Below are 23,624 nucleotides of genomic sequence, written 5' to 3'. Positions count from 1 at the left end.
GCATGATCATACTGAAAACAGGACATTTTAACTGTTCTTCATTTGTGAATATTTAAAAGATCAGAATGCAGTGGTAACTTTCAAAGGGGATGTTTTAGTCTGACTTTAAAGTTGCAAGAAATGGTGACCTAATTAAAAGATACATTCCACTTAAAATACCATCATTTAAAATTTGTTTTTCTAAATTGTTAAACTTGTAACAGTTCTGTATTTAAATAACTGTAAATTCTTGTATGCATTTGGAAGCATAAACCTTAAAACAAATTAACTATTTTTACAGTAATTTTATTAATAATATTGCTTTCTTTAATATATGTAATCAATTAATCTCATAAGTAAATACAATATTATGGTATCTGATGAAAATTACCCACAGTACCGCTTTCTTTAATAAAGAACATCTGTAAATTTATGGTGTTTTTATGCTCGTGTAGCTATTATTTAATTATTCTTTTGGCATTTCTTGTATATTGATTAACTTGTTAAATTGTATCTTTGCTTACTAGTGGGTTTCTCCAAGCTTAATCTTGCTGCTATTCTAAAAATTGTATCAACATATAAAGCCTTCACTAATTTTGCCTATAAAAGGATTTATGCTAGATATGTGTCTTCATCTATGAAAGAAATAGCATTCTGATAAACGGAAAAATTACGTAAAGCCTTACGTCAGACAATTTAACTTATTGTGCAATTGTATCACAGATTTGAAATAGTATTGAAGACTTGAATTGTATGATAGACTTGAAAGAAAAGGACGCTCACCTGAAATGCAGCAGCCTGGCACATTCTCTGTTTCTGTGCATTCATATGTTAACAAAATGGTTCTGAAAGCCATTTCCAACTATTCAAACTAATCAATATTCTCTCACTCAAAATTCATTCAACAGTAATTTATTGGGAACCTACTCAATGCCAGGCAGACTTCTAGGCAATGTATAAAGAGTGGTGAGGAAAGAGAGATAATCCCTGCCATCGTGGAGAGCACAGCTCAATGAGAAACTGACAGTCAGTGAAGAACCCAACAGGCATATAACTAGAAATTGTTGCAAATAAAAGAGAGAGCAAAAAGTGGTGATGGAGATGAAGGTGGTGAATACTTCAGTTCAGAAAGTCAGAGGAGACTGCTTTGAAGAACAGCATTTGAGCTGAGAAGTAAAGGATACAAAAAACGTTTTTTTAAGATTAGGGGAAAGAGTTCATTATGAAAAAGGAAGCGCCCGTGCAGAGGCACTAAGCAAAGAGCATGACCCGCTGGAGGAATGGAAAGAGAGCAAGGGTCAGTAGAATGTGCTGAGGACAGAACATGAGCAGGCAGCAGATCATGCAGAAACATACAGGAGCTCAGATTTTTCCTAAATGGCATGAGAATCCATCAAAGGTTTTTAAACAGTAGAGTGACGAACGTGGTGTTAAAGATCACTCTGGCATTTTGCTAAGAATGAATTAAAACAAGGCAAGAATGGAGAAGGGCAGACAAGTAAGGAAACATTGTAATCCAAGGGAATGGGGACGAATGGTTGAGTCTCAGTGGTAGAGACTCAGAGAAGTGGACAAATTTGAGGCAAGTTTCCAAAGTCTGATTCACGAGAGGTTGTTGATGGTTGATGTAGAAGTAAGAGACAGAGGAACATCACGAAGGACTTCTGGTTCTCTGGTGTGAGCTACTGGAGAGTTGCTGGTGCCATTAACTGAGATGAGGATAAACAGGAGAGTAACAAAATTAGGGGATAAAATCAAAAGATATGTTTGATCATGTTCACTGTGTGATGCCTCTGATACATCCAAGTGGATATGTCCAAGAGCCAGCTGGGTGTACAAGTCTGAAGCTCTCAAAGGAAGTGTCAGCAAGAGATGTAGGTTTGGAGCCTTCTTAGAGACAGACAAGGACTGAGCTCTGAGGAATCCCAACACTCAGAGTTAGGAAAGTCAAGGAGAGGAAACAGGGGTCAGCTTAGGCCAGTGTGAAAAGATCAAATGCATTCGTAGACTGAGCAGATTGGGCCTATGCATGCCTCGGCAGAAGACTTTGTGAACAGATGAGAATGGATATCAGATTGGAGTTGACTAAAGTGGAAAGAACTTGCTTAAACAAATCTTTCAAGAAGTTGGGCTGTGAAAGGGATTAACAAAATGGATCAGGAACTGGAGGGGGATATGTGACCAAACAGGAGACTTTTTTGTTTTAGGTGAGATGAATGACTGTATATTGAGGGGGATGATTTAGAAGAGGGGAAAGTTGATAATTTGGGAGAAAGTAATGGCTAAATGGGTTATGTCCTTGAAAAAGCCCCAGGAGATAAGGTTCAAAGCACATGCATACAGATATGTTCTTTTCATAGAGTGGCAGAAACTCAGAAAGTTCTCCTGCTCTAGTCGTGTTATTGTGTAGATGGTATAAATCATCTTTCTTATTTTTTTAATTTAAGTAATTCATTTTAATAGAGAAAATAATGAGTGCTTATGTTTTAATTTTTTAGCAATGCAAAAGGGAGTATAGTGAAATATAAGCTTTCCCCCCACCTCAGGTCTTCTCTAAGGGAGCCACTGTTATAGTATCTAATGTGTTTCTTTTAAAAATAAGCTATTCACATACAAGAATGCTTATGACAATATAGATATAGATATAAATAGAGTCTCCATTTCTGATTTTATCAGTCATAGTCCCCAAAGAAAACACTGGACCAAATAAAATTTTGAGGGAGATTAGAGATCTCATAAGTATAGTGTGCCTATTACAATTTTTTTTTAAAAAGACACTCTTGTGATAATCAAGAAACTTAAGCATAAAATAATAATAATAATAAAGTATATAGTGTAGCACAGGGCAGCCTAGAGAGGAGAAGTGACTTTCTGTCAAAAGACACAGCTGAGCTAGCCTCACAAGGAGAGAACCAGAAAAGTACATACTCTGACCTAAAGCTTCTCCCTCCCTCCAGCCTCCTGCCAAGATTTCCCATTGGGCTGTACCCAATGAGAAGTCACAGGGTTTCGGGGGTCTCTCAACGCAATCTGCCTCATGGACCTGAGAGCAGGGTGGGGAAAGATGAATTATGCTTCTTGGAGGGGCAGATGAAAGATTTCTCACCTTCATGCATCACTGCAATCAATTCACTAGTCACACAACAGCTACAGCAATTGTCATTTAAAACAAGTGGAGGCATATTCTAAACACTGTTCTATCCATCTTGCTTTCTTCCCCTGGCAATATATTGTAGAGATTGTGCCTTGTTAGTACACATAGGTCTGCCTTGCCTTTTTAATGGCTGTCGGGGGTTCCACTGTATGAACTGCCTTAATTTATTACTAAGTTCTTCACTGATGAATATTCTCCCCAAGTTTTTGGCTGATACAAACGATGCTGCAATAAACATTTTCTAAAATATGGTATTGGGAAATTATACTTGGGAGTATACTTGGGAAAGTATACTAGTGTATCTATAGGATAGCTTCTTAGACATGAAAGAGCTGGGTCATAATATATGCATATTTGAAAATAATAGACTTTACCAAATTATACTCCAGTTTGCACTCTGATCAAAGAGTGCATTAGAAGGTCTTTTCCATTAATTATCAGAGAGATAATTAATGAAATCTCATTGAAATTTAACTTGTCTTTCTTTGATTACGGTGTTAAATATGTTTCTATATGTTTAAAATTCATGTGCATTTCTTTTCATGAACTGTCCTGTTCATAACTATTGCACATATTTCACTTTGTTTCTATTGATTCTTAAGTATTGTTATAGCATAAAGAAATTGGCCCTTTGTCTGCTATATTAAAAAATGCTTCTTTTTAACTAACTTGTTGCTGTTCTTTGGATTTGGTTACGTTTGGCCATACAACTTTTAAAAAAAAATTTATGTAGTTGAATGTATCAATCTTCACCTAATAGTTCCTGAATTTCGTTTCCTTATTAGAAATACCTCTATATTAATTGATTACAAAAAAGTATTTCACCATACATTATTATTTTTTATTTACTTTTCATGTTTCAATCTTTCATCTACCTGGAGTTTATCTTGTTGAACAAAGTAAGGGATCTCACTCTGCACTGAGTAGATGCTTGTCTCACACCATTTGTTAAGTAATCCATTTTCTCCACTGACTTAACAGGCCAATGTTAACATAGTTAATTTGTATAAGTCTTTGTATTTAAAGAGTTTCAATTCTATTCCATTGGTCAATCTTTCTCTTAAAGCACTGATATTAGTTTATATTTACCACAGACATATTATGTGTTCTGTTATCTACTAAGGACAATCTTACATTGTGAGCCTCCAATTTCAGAATGTTTCCAGCCTTTGTGTTAATTTTTCTATATAAATTTTAGAATTTATCATGACTTTTATAATTTCCCATTAGTAGTTTTTGTGGTTATATTCTCCCAATAAGATATAGGTACCTTGGATGTCTTTTTCTCTTTCTCTTTCTGTCTCTCATCTTCTGCCTTTCCACCTATATTTACCTATATACTCTTTTCTCTCCTAGTTTATGCCTAGCCCCAAACTTTTCCTAGTCTTCCCCTGCAATAAGTAGTAATTAAAAACCCAGCAGGTGGTAGTAAAATAAAAGGTATCCAATGGTTAAGAAGCAGGTAGTTAAAACTTGATACTTAAAGCAGATGTAGCTCAGTGCTACATATTCCTATGCATTTTAGAGATTTTACCTTTTGGACACAATATTTCCTAGGTCTTTTTTGTTGTTGTTGCTGTTGTCATCATCTTTTGTCCCCCCACTGAAGGGGATGAGACTGAGATAAGGCTTAATAACTTTTTTGGAGGAGTATATAGTTTACAGCCCTTCTAAATTTAGCTCATTCAGGGAGGGAAAAGAAAAAACAAACTATGACTTTAAATTTTAAAACTACTGTCCTAAAAGTTTTGATAAGGTTTGACATTTCTTTGTTACGTAAGAAAAGTTATCTCAAACTAAAAATGTCACTGGTTATCACTGGTTCAGAAACACAGAATACCTGAGGCATTTTAAATTAATTTACCTTCAGGAAATCAATTAATCATGTAGCTCCTTTGATCTTTTTATATCTTTGCAGTCTCATTCTACTACAGATTTTTATGATTTTCTACTTGGAGCATTTAAACAGCTACACATACTTAGTTGATTTTCCTTTATTTTTTTTTTCCTTCCAGTTTATCCTGCACATTATTACTACTTTATTTCTTAAAGTTATCAAGTAACTTTATTCTTTGAGACTCTCCAATGCTTCTCCATTGAGTCGTAAAAAATGTTCTAAGTCCCACAGTTAGTTAAAACCATTCTATTAGAGGTCCAGATAATACAGCTCCACCATGCATTCCTTTGACATTCTGGCTTTAATTTGCCTGTGGGTAAAGTTCAGAATCTCTTGAGGAGTAGAAAGACTACACAGCATCACACAATCTCCCAGAAATATTGTTTCTTGTAACTAAACTTCTGGATTTAAAAAGCTTAATTAAACAGCACAGTTTACTATCCTGGTAGGCACTTAGTCAACATTAGCATGGAGTAAATGCGGTTCTGTTTTGGTTAGGAGATGGTTATTGCTGTAACAAAGACCCAAAATAACAGTGACTTAAACTATATAGAAGTTTACTTCTCTCTAATAAAAGCATTCAGATAGGTGGCCCAGGGCTGGTAGGTTCTCTGAAACCCAGACTCCTTGTGTATATTTTTTTGCCACCCTCTTGTGTTCTGAGATGACGGCTTCAGGTCTTATCACAAGTTCATTTCCAGCAGGAAAATGGGAGAGCCAAAAAAGGAAGACTGGTGTGTAGCCTTTCCCTTTCAGGGCTTCATCCAGTCATTACAAGTAGCACTTCCATTGCCTTGAACTTAGTCCCAGACTTAAAGCCTGGAAAACATTGTCTTTAGTTGGTAGCTCTATGTCAAGAGGTAAATTCTATTGCTATAGAAGGAAATTGTAGATTTGGGGGAATGAGGTGCTACAGCTTAATGACTTCATTAAGAAGCCCGTTGTTTTGCTTTGTTTTGTTTTGTTTTGTTTTCCTTTTTGTCCCTTGGAGACTGGTATAATCTTTAGTTCCAAAAGGCACATGGCCACATGAAGGAGGCTGGATACCTGAACAAGAGCAGGTTGGTGGCAGGAAGAAAGGGGGAGGGCTGTTGGGTAGATATCCACACTGTCCGCTGTAGTCCTTCCGTGAGCAAGCTTTCTGTTCTGGCCACACTCAGCAGTTCAGTACTCCATCCAAACTGGTGCAGGCCTTAAGATTTTTTTCCAGGTAGAAAGGTGTTTCTCCTCCTTTCAGAGTACCCAAATCTGCACTTTCTTTCAACAATTATCTTTTCCATAAAGCCTCAGCACACTCACACAACGGTGGTCTATTATCTTAATTTAGTGCCAATATTTCTAACATCAAGCATTATATAGACCTCACTTGCTAATTACATTTTCAGAAATTATTACAATTTCTTGAGGACAAAATGCCCTTTATTTTTTGTTTCTCCTGGGTTTGCTTTAGAGTGTCTGGCCTGGCGCAGGCATCTACTGATGAAAAATGAACTTACTGTTATTTATTTAGTTTCAACACAGTTTGACCTGGAGATAGAAGAAGAGACAGACAACTTTGCAGGTTCTCCTCCTGGGAGCCTACGATTTCAAAAAAGATATTTTATTTATAAAACAATGGGGAATACATTGTAAAAGCAGGAGTATAATTCTAAGTAAATCAACAAAATAAAAAAGTGAATATTGGTTTATTATGATAAAATGATTTACAAAGAAGAAAACCAAAGTTAAGGTGTTTTTATTGTAAGACTAAAATTAGTGATTGATATCATCAACATAGAAATTGTTGGATAAATGTGGGCCAAAAATGCTTGATTATTTGTTTAATAGAAAGTTTGGGCATAATATCAGAGGTACAGTAAATATTTCTGCATTTAAGTATTTCCATAAATAAATGCTTATTGAAGGAACACATATAATATTAGCATTTGTGGTTACAGCTCTATAATATTAATTTATGTGGTAATGACATATTAAATTAGTCACTGGATTTATGGTGACTTCTTTACATAATTTCCACTTAAGCAGAAGAAATATGACATAGTGATATTTATTCCATAAAGAATATCTCTTCAACTGAAATTGAAATCGAATTAGTATGAGAATAAAAGTACAAAATAGTGTTAAGATCAATATAGAAAGTAACACAGAAGAAAATTCTAGGATGATTATGGAAATAGCTCTGAGATCCAGGGGTATGAAAAACAGTATACAAGAAAGCAAACATTCTAAATGAATTTCATATCTTAAAAAGAAAAAAATAAAATTTGGTGCTGAGATAAAGGGAAAAAATCATAAATTCAATCGATAATTTATACTGGGATGGCAACTTATAAACTGTATTAAATAATTTTTCAGTAGTTCACAAAATAACCTATTGATAACCCAGAAGCAGTCTTTTCCTTTATAAAGTTTAGAACTAGGCATATTTTAATGTCCAGATGCAAAATTTGCATTGATCTAAAAGCAAATCAAATATTCTAGCACTGGTATTTTATGAGAACTAGGCAGGGGGGAAATCTTAACTGACTTTGAGATTGAGAACATTGAACTTGATTTTAAGGTGAAATGAAAGGTTTTATATTCAGCAATCCCTCTCTATGAATTATATAAAGTCTACAGTCAGGCTCTGAAATGATTTTACTTACTAAATGTGATTAGGAGATTATTATATGTCACTCTGAATAGATATCAAAAATGGTAGGAGGGCCTATGAAAGAAAGTAGTCTTAACAGATAAGATTGAATAGATCAAATTTGTCCTTGCCACATGCTGTCCCCCCTCCTTCTACTCCCTTCTTGGGCTGTTTCTCTTTGAGCCCCCACTGCAGAGAACTGCAATGCTCTAGAGCCTTGTTACTCCAACTGCGGTCCTCTGCCCAGTCATGGAAGCATCACCTGGGAGCTTGTTAGAATTTCAGAATCTCACATTCCACGCAGACCTCAAGAATCAGAATCTTCCTTTTCACAAGATTTTCAAATGATTCCTATGCACATAAAAGTACATTTGAGAAACACTGCTTTTGAGCACCAGGAGCTCAGGTTATAAGCAACAGCAAGCTATTCTAATAAACATTTTCATGTTAATTGTTATTTGCTACCGCGTGAGCATATCTCCATGTGAATTTCTGGAGTCATGGTGTTGACAATCTATGGTTTTTGTCTGGGTTCTACAGAACCAAATGTAGTTTTAAAGGTAACATAAAGATTTGAATGGAATTTTATTTATAAATATCTATTTTAACTTTTAAACAATGTAGAGGAGGAAATATTCCTTCAAAGTGCTTTGAAGATTACCAGTGCATTCAGTTATGCTGTCTGGCTAACATTTTTTAGATTTGAAATAAAATTTCTTCTGCTATCCCTGTTTAATTAAGCAGTATCCATAAACTGCAAAGTGAACTGCTACAAAACAACAAACAAATCTGGTACCATTTGCAGTTTCTTATATCTGTGAATCCCAATTTTCTCAGTGCTTTGCAATGAAAATGAAGTACAGAAATAAAAGAACAGCTATGGGTAAAATAAAACTGCAACTGTCATCCATAACCCTGGATTAAATTGTTGCATCCATCCAAACAGCTACCGGCCATGTTGACTCCTTTTATATTAAGTAATTGCTATACATTTGAACTTTCAAAGTATAGCTTTTGTCTGTCTTATGTATTGGGGTACAAATATATTTCACTTGAAAAACATATATTTTGATTCTAAAGCATTTTGAAAAGCCACTTAAGGATGATTCTGGCTAAAAGAGACAGACAGGGCTTTCCTGAGTCAGGGTTAAACGGATGCGTCACTTCCTCAGGAATCCTTCGGTCACAACAAATTGACACCTGCCACCTTCTCCCCTGTATGTTCCTGATCCTGGTCAAGTCATTCCTAAGTGGAAGCAGTCGAGTCATTTTGATTTATTTTTAATGTGTATCAAACTTTCAAGCTATGACATGTCATGAAGTACATTTGTACATTTCTTGAGGTCTGCTAAAAGAATTAGTTTATTAGAGCAAGTGTCTCAATTTAAGACTAAAATCGTGGATGAAAACAATTGATACTTCTCACAGTGAAAGGGAAAGTTCCTCTGAAGTTATTTCAATTCCTTAGTGGCATCACTTTCCTGCCTTGCATTCCCTCTGTCCTTCAGTTGTCTGTCCATAGGCATTTACTGAGTGTGTGCCAGGCACCTTGTTATGCGAAGAATCATCAGCTAGAAATCCCTAAGGGCAGAGTCTCCATTTAGAAAAGACATGCTCCAACAAATAATTAGTAAGCAATGTGATCATAGTACACTGACCATATGCAAATGGCTCTATGGGAACACAGGAGAATCAATAAATAATTAGGAAGGGGGCAGCTAGGTTAGTTTATATTTTGTTTTGCTTGATAACTGGTCCTAACATCATCATCTTTTAGAAATATGGTGATAAGAGCTTAGGGTTTGAAAATACGTTTGAATAAACTTGATTTAGAGATAAAACATTTCCCACCATTAGGAATTAGAATGCCAATATTCAGCATGAGGAGAATGTCAATTTTAAAAATATAAATTACAGGAAACAAACATTAAAAATAAAATATCAAAATTCCATTTAAATAAAAAAACATTACTTTTAAAGAAATCCTTAATACTGAATTTTGGAAGTATTCAGCTTATTTCATTTGATGGTTATATGCTTCTCATGGGTGTATGTGCACAGTAATCTTTTGTATCATTGAGATGTGGATTTTCTACTTTGTGCATTATTTAGAGCACATTTGGATTCCAACCTGGTTTTCCATTGCTATTCAATACACTTCTGTATTACGTCTCCTGAATTAATTCATATAATGAGTGATGTAAATTACTTTCACTATTAGGCAGAGCTCATATCAACCCGTAATAATTTAGAATGTAAATATAACACACAAACACATATATGTACTGAATTACAAAATTCAGTGTCAGAGATGTTTAGTTTCATGTCATTTTTAAGTGTCTGTCCCATTATTTTCTACCATAATATGGAGAATCAGACCTACTTGATGTAAATACCTTCTGCAGTGGCTCGAGCCTCAGAGTCTTTACAAGTATAGCATAGTGGCCACGGGAATGGGACCCTAAGAACCCTGAACCACCCAATGCTCACTGCTCTACCTCCTTGTCATTGATTTTCTCATCTCCTCTACTGGGGACAATTTTAAACATTTTATTAATATACATGTAACTTGTCTTTTAAGGCCCAGGTGAAATGTTCTCAACTTTGTTAAGTCCTTCAGTTATCCTCCACCCATAACTCCTCTAGTATCCAAATTTCTATAGCATTTCATACCTGTCTTATGACTCATAAAATTCTTCCTGCTAATGTATTTTGCATGAATTTTATCTCCTACCCCACCTCCACCTAGAATATAATATCTTCTTAGAAAAACTATATTTATAGCCTTGATAACACCAAGCCCAAATTCTACGAAAATTCAGTGTTTATTAAATTTAGGGTGAATTTTTCATCATGATATCCAACATCATGACTTTGCTTATTTTGTATTTTCCCTCAATAATGCTCTTCCTCTCATTTTCTTCTCTTATAATCCTTTTCATTCATTGAGGTGCAACCTAAAAGCTTTTAATTGTGCCTAGAATTTACATGTGATCCCTAATGAGAAATTCTGTAGTATTTTATTTGTCCCTGCAGTGCCATTTTTCATTTCCACCTCACGTTATATTTCTTATACACAATGTGTCTACTTTCATAGGCTATAAGTTCTTCAAAGGCTATAAATACAATCTTCTTCTATTGTCCATGCTGTTGTGTATATAGCAAATGCACAATAAATGTTTGTTGCAGGAGTAAAAGTTTGTAAAGAGTTGTGGAGAGATAACACACCTATATAGCACCAAAGAGTTCCCTGCCATCTGAGCTATGCCCTGCTGCAAGTGGCTTTAAGCTTGGCGGATGGTAAATCAAGAACAGAGGTTTGGCAATGCTGCCTCTGAGGCCAGCTGCATCAGATTTTGTAGCAGGAAGCTACCAGGGCACTAATAGAGCCAGCGTGGTTCTCTATCAGCCCATTGCCTCTCACCCCTTCTTACAGATTCTGCTGTTTTAATCTGAAGGGACTTTTCTATATTTGAGAGTTTCCTATTAAAATCAAGACATCCTTTCTGAATGCTAATACATTACAATCAATACCTTTGTTATCTGTGAGCGTCTTAACCAGGATTGTAGAATCAGGTTGTGGGAAGTTAGAGAGAGGAACTTAAGGGAAGGATAAAGGGATGGGACTAGGAAAAAAGAAAAAGTTTGTGCTATTGAAACAGGAGTATTCCAGAACAAATTTCACTTTACTATTGGTAAGGTGCAATCATGCTATGATATTGTGCCCTGAAAAATGTGGTCCAGATACCTAGCACTCCCATTTATTGTCCCTCTATTTCCTACCTATTAATTATCTGCTTCATGAAACATTGTCTCCAAACCTTAAGACTTTTGTAATATGAGCATAACTACCCCCATTTTTCATAAGAGAAAATTGAGGATAAGAAACATTAAATTAAGGTATCACAATTAGCTATCTAATAAAAGGAAACACAGATTTGAACACAAAACCTGTATTTTTTTTCCCCTGTATTATGCTTGTTTCCTCTTTAAGTAGGCAGCTTTAATTATCCAGCTGGGTATGGAGGTGGGGGGAGTGTTTGGGAGACATAGAAATCTTTCCTTATCAAGTTAGTATATTTTCATTGCTGTTGCCAAGGTATTATTTCAAAAACTCAAGTTGCTTTGAAAAACTCAGTGTTACCCCTTCTAATTTGGAATTGGCCTTGGTAAAGAACAGAATAGGACAGGAAACAAAAGAGCTTATCTTTCATCTCTCACCAGGAGGAAATTTAGCTAGTGTCTTTGTTTTGGGGTAAAAGGAAAATAAAATGAATCTCTGATATGCAAATGAATCCCTCAACTGTTTGTTAGCATCTACTGTTTACTCAAAAATGGGAAGAACTGGGCCTGTGATACATCATCTTTTGTGTGCTTGACACCTTCCATCATGGATCATATTAATCTGCTTAAACTAACAAGGATTAATTGTCTTGGTAAGGCAACCTGGCATTGGAATGATATATTGCCCGGACAGCTTGGAATCTGGCCACTCATAAATCTCATTTGTTTGTTGGTTTATTTCTGTTCGTCTCTTTCTCTGACAGATGTGTGCCCAATCACTGTGAGCACGGCGGGAAATGTTCGCAAACGTGGGACAGCTTCAAATGCAGTTGCGATGAGACGGGATACAGTGGGGCCACCTGCCACAACTGTGAGTGCCAATTTATCTCACTTTAATCTTGTAATCGCATGAGAATCCCAGGTCTTCAGTTATGCTTTAAAGCTCAGCAACCTGAATAATCCACATACAACATAGCTTAATTCCAAAAACTCAGATTTCATTGTCATTCTTCCAAAAAGTAGTATTCTAGTTGTCAAAATATATTCTTTCATGTCTCACGACTCAAAAAGAGGGACCAATGTTTCCTGTGTTCTATAAACACATAGCTGAGATTGTAATGTTGAGTTTGGATTTGCCTCCCTTGAGTCAAAGCCATGTCTGTCCAGATAGATTGTTTGGGAAATTGTGTTCATGTGATGTCTTTCACTGGATCCTCATTCATCAATTCATCAGAGAGGGAGACAGAGTGTAATTTGAACATTTAGTTTCCAGACAATGGTTGCCTCCTCCTTTAGCCCAGCCATTTGGCCACATTTTGTTAGATCAGAGAAATGAGTCAGAAAGTGGAATGAACTTCATTGAAGTTGTATATCTAAAATAAAAAGATAAGAAGGTAAAATTTTTAAAATATTAATAGTAAAATGTAACAAGCACAAATGACTATTAAAACACAGATGTGCCTTGTTTTGCATAACAGCGTTATTCTGAAAGGTTAAATAAAAATTAATTTTTACAACTCAGAGAATATTTTAAGTGAATGTAACTCTGTAATTGTAATACTTATTTTTCAATAATGCATTGCCATTTAGAAAGCATTTTTGAAAACAGATTTGCTGTAAAACATATAGTTGCGAGGAGAGTGTCATCTGTTGTGTAGTGTGTGCATACACGTGTGCGTGTGCATGTGCATGTGTGTGTGGACGGAGGAAGAGGAAGAGAGAGTTCCAACCTTTTCTTAATATGCTAAAACACTGAAACTCTAATACCTAAACCCTCTGATAACACAAACTGATTTCTCTTCCTTTCCTTTTAGGAAACAATGACAAGCAAAATATGACCAGAGTAGAATCCTGGGGATAGTAAAAATGCAATACAGTTCTCTAAACCTTTCCTTATCATTATTTGTAGTAATATGCAGTAAGAAATCATGTCTAGAATGTATTGTAAGACCTCAACTAAAAAAAATCTGTAACTTATTTTACTATATGTGTTAATTTGTTTAGGAAGATATTCAAAAACGAGGAAAAGAAACTCAGAAAAAATAATATTAATGGAAAGATGTACAAGAGTATCAAAAACAGACACTTAGTAGATTCATCATCTGTAAAGTACTCACATATAGAAAAGAACTGTAATGAATAAAGAACAAAATGACTGATATTGAAATTAATTCAAAGAAAGGAGTTATAACTACAACGTTTCTTACCAATCACAGCAAAATATTAACTTTCAGCATATGAAATGCATTATATAAAATATGATGGTCAAATTAGGCAATTGAGATAAAACCAGGCACCTTCACTCCGCCAGTATAATTTGTATCATGTGTTATAAAAACCACGTTTAATTACAAGGGATCTCGTTTCTAAAATAATGGAAATGCAAACTAAAGACAAAGACCAAGAAATCGGTGGTGGTTACAAGGGTTTCCTGTCTCAGTGACCACTTTGATATCGAATTGAAACACAAGTAATTCTTTTCTATAGCTGCTTCCATCACTAAAATGCACCAAAAAGAGAAAGACAGAATTTTAAAATATATACTACTCATTCAACAGTTGAGTTTTGGTTTTGTTTTTTAAGAGTCATCACTCCAAGTATTAAAAATGTCCTAATAGTGTTTAGGTTTGGCTCTAGTAGCCAATTCTAAAATTACAAGAGGAAAATTGTCTCTCACTCTGGTGCCCCTTTTTACTTGTTCCTTGTTCCACTTTTATGTCTATAGAAGTAGAATCATTCTTTTAAATACTAAAGGCCTGATTCCTTGTTGTCTACTCTAAACAGGCCAAAATCTTGAATATCCACTATATGCATAAATAGAGGTTAGAGGACCATATGGCACAATTCAAGAAAGAGTTGATTAGATATTGTTTTGTTTTGAAAAATATACCTTGTAGCTTATTGAAGAATATTTGCTTGCTAATAACCCGAAAGACTTGAGAAAGATTAAACATAGTACATGACATAATGTAAAAAGATATGATGAATGCCATTCAGTCAGATACAGAAAGAACAGTTTTGCATTTTTGCTAAGTCAGTGGCTGCATTTGTAGCAAGAGCATTGAAGTGAAAAGCCTCTGGTTTCTGATGTTGGTTATGAGATCATCATACCATCTGCCCTTGTGGCGAGTCATTTGACTTCTCTCAGACTTCATTTACGTCTCTATTAACTAAGTGGTCGTCGAGGTCTCATAGTTCTACCAGCCAATGAGCTGTGATTTCAGGTTGCTTATTCTGTGCTCTGTGGTTTTGAACTTTGTTAGGATTATTAAATATTTTATCTCACTATTTCCTGAAAAAGACAAAGCACTTTTTAAATGTATGCTAATTTTAAATAGTACTATTTAAAAAAATAAAGAGTGGCTAACTAAAATCTAAAGTTTAGCGTAACTAAACATTTGGTAGAGCGTCAAACATTGCAATTAGGCTACAAATATTTTTGCACAATTTGTACACTGGTCAGGTCTTAGTCAGAATGAGATAGCAATTCTTTGAGTGATATGTTATCATCCAAGCTAGAGGCTCCAGCCTGGGATCAAACACAGAAACTTTTTGCTAGGTCACCTTGCCTGGCTTTGAACTTGGCTTTACCACTTCCTCACTTTTACTCTTAGCCACTTAAATTCCTTGAGCTACCGTTTTCTCCTGTGTGAAATGGACACAGAGAAAGTTCCCATCTAGAAAGCATTGTGAGATTAAGTGAGATGATTCATGGAAGACACCATATTATTTGTAATTCATTATACCCATTCGTTGAAGTAACTTGTAGGAATATACGGTAACAGTAGTAAAGTAAATTGCAACAAAAATGATATCTTAGATCATAGGATACAAGCAATTACGGTGCTGGCTGACTGTATGAGCTATTCTAAAACAGATATAGGTATGTTCAAGTATTGACTTCCAATAGTGAATAATAAAAAAGTTTACTTTAAACTTGGTGCAAAATTTGCATAAGATGAACATAATACTCCTTTGATTTAATATGTAATATTATATGTGTATCCTTGCTACAGGGAAATTATGAAGAAGGAAAAATTCTTACACTTTGAAATTAGATATTCTTATGTCACATCATCAGGTCCTCAGGCTGTATGACCAACTTTATTTCTCCATCAGCTGAACTTTCCTTGCTCTAGGACCATGACAGTCTCTCATGCCTTATAAATGCTCTATTTCCTCAAACATTCTTGGTACATTAGTGTGGATTTCACTTATATGCATACAAGGTAACCTCAGCTCTTCCATACCTGGCCACAGGTGACTGACAACAGTGAAATGAGAAGTATTTGGATTTAGTTCTCTTCTTCCCCACCTCTTCCACCACCGCCCCATGCTCCCTCTTCCCCAATGTGCTACCTTGGCTTTATGTTTTTGGACAAGTCACTGAACCTCTCTGAACTTAAGTTTTCTCTTGGATATTCAATGAGGTATTGTCTATTAAAGTGCTTAAAAATTTTAGAAAACATCCTAATGTTTGAGAACTTATATTGCACCAAGTTTCAAAAAATAGCTAGCCAATTTTTTTCTCTGATTATAAAGCACAGAAGGATACTGAGCACTGACATAGTCTTCATTCAGTACATAAACCAGATTTTCAGATCAGTGATTCTCAAGGAAAAGATTATAAGGTGTCTCAATATTTAAGCCAATGCTCACTGAAAAGATAAAAGGTTTTATTAGCAAATATAATGGCTACACTGGCTGATTTAGATGCACAGGATGAATTTGCTCCTTCTAATCTAGACATGGCATTAAATACCAGATCGTGCTTCCTTGTTATCAAGTGAATGACTTCTATGTTCTTCCAATCTTACCTCCCATTTTTTCCAACACCATGACATACTTCGAATGATCAGTGTGTCCCTGTTACTCAGGAGTGGCTATGGGACACAATTGCAGGACCACAGGACACTGGAAGCCTATATTTCTACCATTACTTATTCATTTTTATTCATTCATTAATATGTTCAGAGCTGACTCCATTCTGCATGTGGAATAGATGCTGGAGTGTGGGGTAGAGAAATGAAGAGGGCAGGAATACTAGGGGGTAGTGTTAAATAGCCACCTCCAAGGACATGTATAGTCTCATTAAAAATAAAAGTCCTCATAATCTTAAGTCACTTACCTATCTCTGGTTCATTGGTATTGTGAACTATGGATAAATTGTACCACATGCTTACCTTTTTTATAGGGTAGCTTAATACTTTTTCATGTTTTTTTCAAAATATCGATACTTGTAGATACACAAGAAAAAGCAAAATTAATGTTTTATTACAAATTCTTTGCAATTTTAAAAAACTGTTTTATTTTTTCAGACTGTATTTTTGAATTATTTGTTTGCTTTACTTCTGTTTTGTGGATTTTTTTTTTCTTACCAGATGGGGGAGAAATCAGGGTGTGGAGGGTGCAACCTCAGCTTGTTGCCAGGTAAAGAATGCAACTTGCAGTAGACTATGTATGATGAAAATACTGAGAAGCTTTTGCTTGGTTGCATGTATTCTCTAGATGAGAAGCTGACTTTCTCACCATAACTAAAGCATTAGGGAAAGACAGAAACAATGACAAGTGTCACTTCCTGAAATCACACTTATTACACAAAGAAACAATCCTCCCGGCAGCTCTTTTACTCACATTTCTACCTGGCATCTACAGATAAAGAAAGACGGAAAGAAATGGAAAGTGCTACTGTGTAGAAATGTTGGTAGGGGATTTAAAGGCCATCCTATCTTTCAGCTACCACCAAATAAATTATATTGGATTAAAATAGTGCAAGTCATTTGGAGAAACACAGCCCAAGGACCTTTACATTTCTAAAGCAGCCCGAATTTCAAATTAATCCCTTCTTTCATGCCTTGCTTTGGAACTATGGCTAAGATTAAACATAGAACGAAAGGATTTAATTTCAGTTTTACAAAGACCCTTTCAATAGTTTCAAAAATATATATTTCTCTTTGAGCCTTTGCAAAAAAGTTGATCTGCTAACTCATATTAAAAAGCAGTGTGCTGTAGAGACAGGCTGTGATCCCGTGAACTTCTCAGAGGCTGTAAAATGCCAGTACTAGGTCATAAGGGAGTTGGTATTATTCCTTAAACTCCCCTGTGGTTTGAATCCCAGTGAGGATCTTATCCAATGTTCAGAGTGAAGAGAAAAGGGAATAGAAAACACCCATTTCTACGCATTTGTCAATTGGGTTATGGGGAAATTGAATAGACGGAAAGAGTCCAGTTTAATTTGAAAATAAGGAAAGAAATTCAGAAAGGTTTGTATCTACTCAAAAAACAGGAGAGGAAAATTCAAGTTTAAAATAGTATGTGACTCTCCTTTATTCTTTTAACTTCTCCAAAATCAAACTGTTTTGCTTTCATATTGGCATTAGTCACTAAGTTCTTATTGTGAGTCTTTAGCTTTATAAAGGTGGTGTACACGATTATGTCTAATTTATAGACAGTTTTGATTCATTCAACACCATTATATGTCTGTTTTGTATGTAGCACTCTATGCGGACACAGCAATATAGACAAGATCCCTTTTCCTTATGAAGTAAACAAGGTAGCTAAAAAAGGAAACAGAAGAGTCTGGAAACATTAGTATATTAGTAGAAGGTAACAAAAATTTATGTGGCAAACTGGTGTAAAGGCCATTATTTGTAGTATGAGAGAGAGAACAATGTGAACCAAGGTAGCTGGGAAGAGGTTTACTGGCCTCTGAGCTAAGTTTCTTCTGGGGTTTTTCAGAGACACTGAACTAATTGTTAAATATTCAGGAATTTTGTGAGCTGGTTTTTCTTTGTTTGTTTGTTTTATGAATACTCATGAGATACAAAGCTAATTATCATCCCTTGTGCCCATGATGTGAGGGCCAGATTCATACTGGCAGCATACCCATTACCAGAAATTGCTTTTGTACCCTGTGTCCCCCACCCAATTATCCCCCAAACTCCCTCCCCCTCCCCCATCCCCCCCCCACTTCACTTTGCAGCCCTAGGAATGTTCTCTCCCTCTACAAGACCAACGTGCTCTCGTGGTCTTTCTCTCCTGCCTTCCTTTCTCTCTTAGCTCCCCCTTATGAGTGAGCACATGCAGTATTTATCCCTCTGTGCTTTGCTTATTTCACTCAACATAAGTTTCTCCAGGCTCATCCATGTTGTTGCAAATGGGAGTATTTCATTCTTTTTTGTGGCAGAGTAGTATTCCATGGTGTATATATACCACAGTGTCCTTATCCAGTCATCCATCGATGGACATTTAGGTTGGTTCCGTGTCTTGGCTGTTGTAAACAGTGCTGTGATGAACATAGGAGTGCAGGTATCCCTTGGACACGATGATTTCCATTCTTCTGGGTATAAACCCAGAAGTGGGATTGCTGGATCGTATGGAGGATCTAACTGTAGTTGTTTGAGAAACCTCCATACTATTTTCCATAGTGGTTGTACCAATTTACAGTCCCACCAACAGCGTAGGAGTGTCCCCTTCTCTCCATACCCTTCTCAGCATTTGTTATCCACCATCTTTTTAATCATAGCCAGTCTAAGAGGGATGAGATGGTATTTCAGTGTAGTTTTAATTTGCATTCCCTGATGACGAGTGATGTTGTGAGCTGTTTTTTAACCTTGGTAAACTTTGGTAGCTTGAATCAGACTGTAGTAGGAGACTTTACAACATGAAAATTGGCCAACCCTACAAATCAAGGCACTTGTAGTAGAGCAGATTTACCAGCATACCACTGCCCTGTTTCATTATTAATAAAACAGGAATAATTGTATATGCCTGCCAATATGGTTGTGAGGGGTACATATGACATGTCAAAGGTCTAGCATGGTGTCTACAACATAGTTAATTCTCAATAAATGATAGCTATGTAAATGTAGTTGATTGAATTATGACCCCCCCCAAACTCCCTGAAGCTTGAATTGTGTCCTCCAAGTTTTATGTATTAGAAACTTATGTTATGCCCCCCACTGTGACTGTTATGAGGGTGGGGAATCCTATTATGGTAATTGAGAGGTGGAGCCTTGAAGAGGTGATTGGGTTGAAGGACTGTGCAGTAGTGAGTGGATTAAAAATGGTGGTCACGGGTGTGGCTCTGAGGGCTTTCAAAGGAGAGGAGAGTCTGTCTTTCTCCTCTCTGCTCTCTCTGCTTCCACCATCTTGCAATGTGAGACCCCTGGGTCACAGTTACCACCACCAGATGGACTTTGGACTTCCCAGCCTCAGAAACTGTAAGAAATAAATTTAATTGTCTTTATAAATTACCCAGTTCCAGGTATTTTGAAGAGATTGATCCTCTCAAAAGAACAGCAGTGTACAGAGTTGAGTGGGTAGACTGAGTTAGCTAAGAGATGTTGGTCTTTCAACCCCTCAACATCAAACTATGACTTCAGATGTAATTCTTCATTACTTGATTTTTACCATGAAAAACTTATATCCTTTAGAAGAAAAAAATATCATAAATGATATTAAACGTTTCCCATAATAAGCTATTGGCTCTCAATTATTTCCTAAATAAGGAGAATTGGTAAGGCCATGTGCACAACATTTAGAGAGCATTTTTGTAAAACTATTTGTATTATTTCATGTCATTTCAACAACTGCCAGCATTTCTTTTATTGAAAGTGATAGAAATGTTTTTGCTTTACTAGAGTGCTTCAACTATTTAGCTTATAGTATGAGTCTCATCTTAGGTAACTAATCTAATTTTAATACGGGTATTACTTTGCGACTCAACCTAAATCAGGCAGAAAGAGAAGCCTCTTCCCTTCAGAAGCTCTCCCAGCTGTGACCCAGTGGCATCAAATTTATACTCCCTGAAATCAGGATGCCTGGGTTTGTTTGACAAGCACTGTCTATGAAAACACAACTCTGTAATGAATCTCCTGATTTTTCACCATTCACATGAAGAAAACATGAAAAATGAATTATTGGTTTCTATTTTTGTTTGTTTTTGTTTACGCTTCTTTGACAAAATTATGGAGGACAAAAAATTATCTCCATTCATTTTGTGGTTGTTGTTGTTGCTGCTTTCTGCTTTCTTCCTTTTTTTCCATCCCTCCGGGCAAAAGAATGCTGGGAAAGTATAGTTCAGATTGTTGGAATCTGGAGTGAAATTGCCTATTCACCTAAATAATCTCCTCCTGTTATAGTTGATGAGGGTTACCAACACCATTAAGAAGCAAAAGTTTTCCATGAAAAGTGCAGCAGTTTCCAAGAAAATTTTGTGTTTTTTAAAATTATGTTTTATTTTGTTTTATTATTTTTTTTAATTTTATCATTGCACAATGTAAACATTTATTGTGGCCCTTTACCAGTTTCTCCCTAACCCCGCCTTCCCCTCCCCTCTGCCTTTCCCAATCTGGTGTACTCAGTTCTGTTTCTGCTTTTGAGGGTTCAAAGAATTATTGTGATTGTTGTACCTTTCTTTCTTTCTTTCTTTGTTTTTCCAAGAAAATATTGATGATTGACTTTTTGGGTGTTCTCATACCTGACTTCTTTCAAATTTTAGTAAAATATTTTATTTAAAAATCTTTTAACTTAGCCAAGTAAAAATGAAATATTTTAAATGGTTGTGGATTTGACTAAAGAAATCAGTCTTATTTTCAAGTAAAGTGAGAAAAAGATCAAATGGCTTGCAGTCCCTTGGTCTCATCATTTAATTTTATCCCAAATCTTTCACAGTAGCTCCTGTCTCCAAAATACTCCCACCCCACTCTTGAAAGACTTTTCTTGCCATCACAGATGCCATCACCAAGTGCCAGACAATATTGGCAACTGCAAAATTTCTGTCATTACTCATTAGCAATCATCAAAATGTCCTAATAATACTCTCTGCCATTATCTGAGCCTGTTGGGATATCAATGAAACATGTCTTGCTTGCCAAGTCATGTGATCAGTTTCCACTATGCTGAACAGGGCCAAGTGAGGCATCCAGTTAGAATGGATAAACACGTCTAAGAGTCTGGCTGTGAAGAGGGAAATTTTTTCCATCCATATTACTGCAATGGAATTCTGAGTTCTAGAAAAGCCTGTGAATGTTTTCTACTATAGGAGTTACCCCACTTAGAGAACATTCAAGCATTCAATGGAAAACATATCCCCACTCAGAAAATGCTAGCATATTTAAGGCTCCTTTATGGTTCAAGTGACATTGTTATAGACTTCCTGAATTAATAAATAATGAACTTGGGCAGCCCAGATTGACTGTCCTACAAGTTCCTAAACTACTGGAAGCTACAAGACTGGCATAAGCTTTGTTAATTCATTATCCAGAGAGACTATTTATTTTCTTTGTATTATTCTTTAAATTAAGCTGACTTAAACTACATGATAGAGGAAAGGATAGTATCTTGAACTTGCACAGGAAAGAGATTCTCAATAATAAGGACTCCCATGCCTTCTTATGGCATCGTACTTTGGGGAAAGAAGTACTAGAACTGAATATTTCCTAGATGCCCTTGAGTGAGGCAGGTAGGAAACTCCAGGCAGCAGTGCTTATTGCTTGGTTGTTAGTGGTGAATCTACTATTCTGTGATTACATTACCTGATGGGAAATCCTGAGACATTATAGAAAGATCTCTTTTTTCAACTGACCATGTAGCCAGTCATTCCAAAGGGTGCTAAAGAGAAGCAGGACTGGGAGGGGAAGCCCAATCAGTGATGGGCAACAGTAGTGTGATGCTCGCAGAACGAATTCTCCTCTTCCTCCCATCATTGCTGCATCCACTGCTTATGACATAATGTCTACTATGACCAGATAAAACGTAGAATGAACCCTGTCTTGCAACTTTTGCTTTACCTCAGTGCCAGTGCCATGGCTCCCCTGAATAGAGGTTATTTTTATTAAGCTTCATTTCTGTAGACTAAACTAGGTTTGGGGGGTCACATACTTTAGAAATAAAAAGATGATAGAGATTGATTCATAAGGCAGAAATAGTATAAAAGAGAATTTTATTGAGAAACATTTGAATTGCTATTAGCCATCAAGGAAGAATGTTTATTAATAGAAAACATTTCCCCATATCCTTTATACATATAGACTGGATATTGAAAAATCTTGAACATAGTAGAAGTATGTCAGGTTTGAAACCCAAGAAATTTATTGACTATGAAGACATCCTGAGGGACTTTACATTAGATTTCAGTTTGCATTCAGAGCCGTACTTCTTTCTCTCACTTGTCACCACCCTACGTTTCTTATGCACCACCTATCATAAGATGAGATCAACGAATATTAGGTCTTAAATTCTACCACATGTGGTTACTTATCCAAGGAATAGGTTCACTTTGATACTTGATTAACATCAATTTCACATGTGGTAATCAAAAAAACCAAATTTAATCTGCGCAAACTGTAATTTTCATGCTGGGATCATTTAGATTCCAGCAGTCTCTCTATTGAGTAGTTTAAGAAAACTGTGTTTTCATTGTACTTTTTTAATGAGGAAGCCCAGTGGAAAAATTATACTTGAATCATGAGAAACCTTTTTTTTTTTTAAAGTGCAATAAGTAGAAATTTTATGGTTGGGAAGATGAGCTTGTTGTCCACAGACTTTAAAAAAAAGAATAAATTTACAAATTTCGAGGAAGGGTAGTCTAGTAGATATTTTGAAATACTTCTTGATGTAATAATGTATTATGATTAGAGATTATGCCTAAAAAAATACACAGATGCCCTGAAATGCTACCTTCTTCCAGTCTTCTTACCAGGAAGTCTATGACCACCCCAATTTCCTGAATTTCACCCTGATTCTCTTCCCAACTATGTGCCTACCTACCACTAGCTTCCAAAGAAGTAAGACTTTAGGCAGTAGAAAAAGAGAATGTGAATGGAGACTTGGTAGAGTAGGTGAGGAAAGAAGGAAGAGTATTTTAACCTTTGAATTGCAAGGATAAATACACTAGAGTTTCTAGCTCTGTGCTTTCTAGAATCTGATCTGTGGACAGATAGAGACCTTTATGTGTATTTCATGTGATGACCCTAGAGATCATATAAATCAATTCTGGAAGAAGTTGAAATTGATCTATTTTTTAAGTAAGTTTACTTCCTACCTTATATTTAAATATACACTTAGGGCCAAAAAGGCATTTTTAAAGAGGAGTCCAAAGAATAGCATTTTTTTTTTCTTAGCAAAACCACAGCAAGATTAAAAAAAAATAAAAATGGTTGTAGGCAGGAGTAATT

The 23,624-nt window shown here is 35.8% G+C and overlaps 1 protein-coding gene across 1 annotated transcript in view; it reads left to right on the top strand.

Annotated features, from left to right (window-relative positions):
• CNTNAP2 (contactin associated protein 2) overlaps positions 1 to 23,624 on the top strand; it is a 1,419,793-nt gene that overhangs the window by 613,372 nt on the left and 782,797 nt on the right. The window contains exon 11 of the mRNA XM_063100985.1: positions 12,210 to 12,316. Within this exon, the coding sequence (XP_062957055.1) occupies positions 12,210 to 12,316 (107 nt within the window). The remainder of the gene's footprint in view (positions 1 to 12,209; positions 12,317 to 23,624) is intronic.

This window comes from Cynocephalus volans, chromosome 6 (assembly GCF_027409185.1).
Source record: "Cynocephalus volans isolate mCynVol1 chromosome 6, mCynVol1.pri, whole genome shotgun sequence".
NCBI lineage: Eukaryota > Metazoa > Chordata > Mammalia > Dermoptera > Cynocephalidae > Cynocephalus > Cynocephalus volans.
This window is presented reverse-complemented; position numbering and strand designations above follow the sequence as displayed.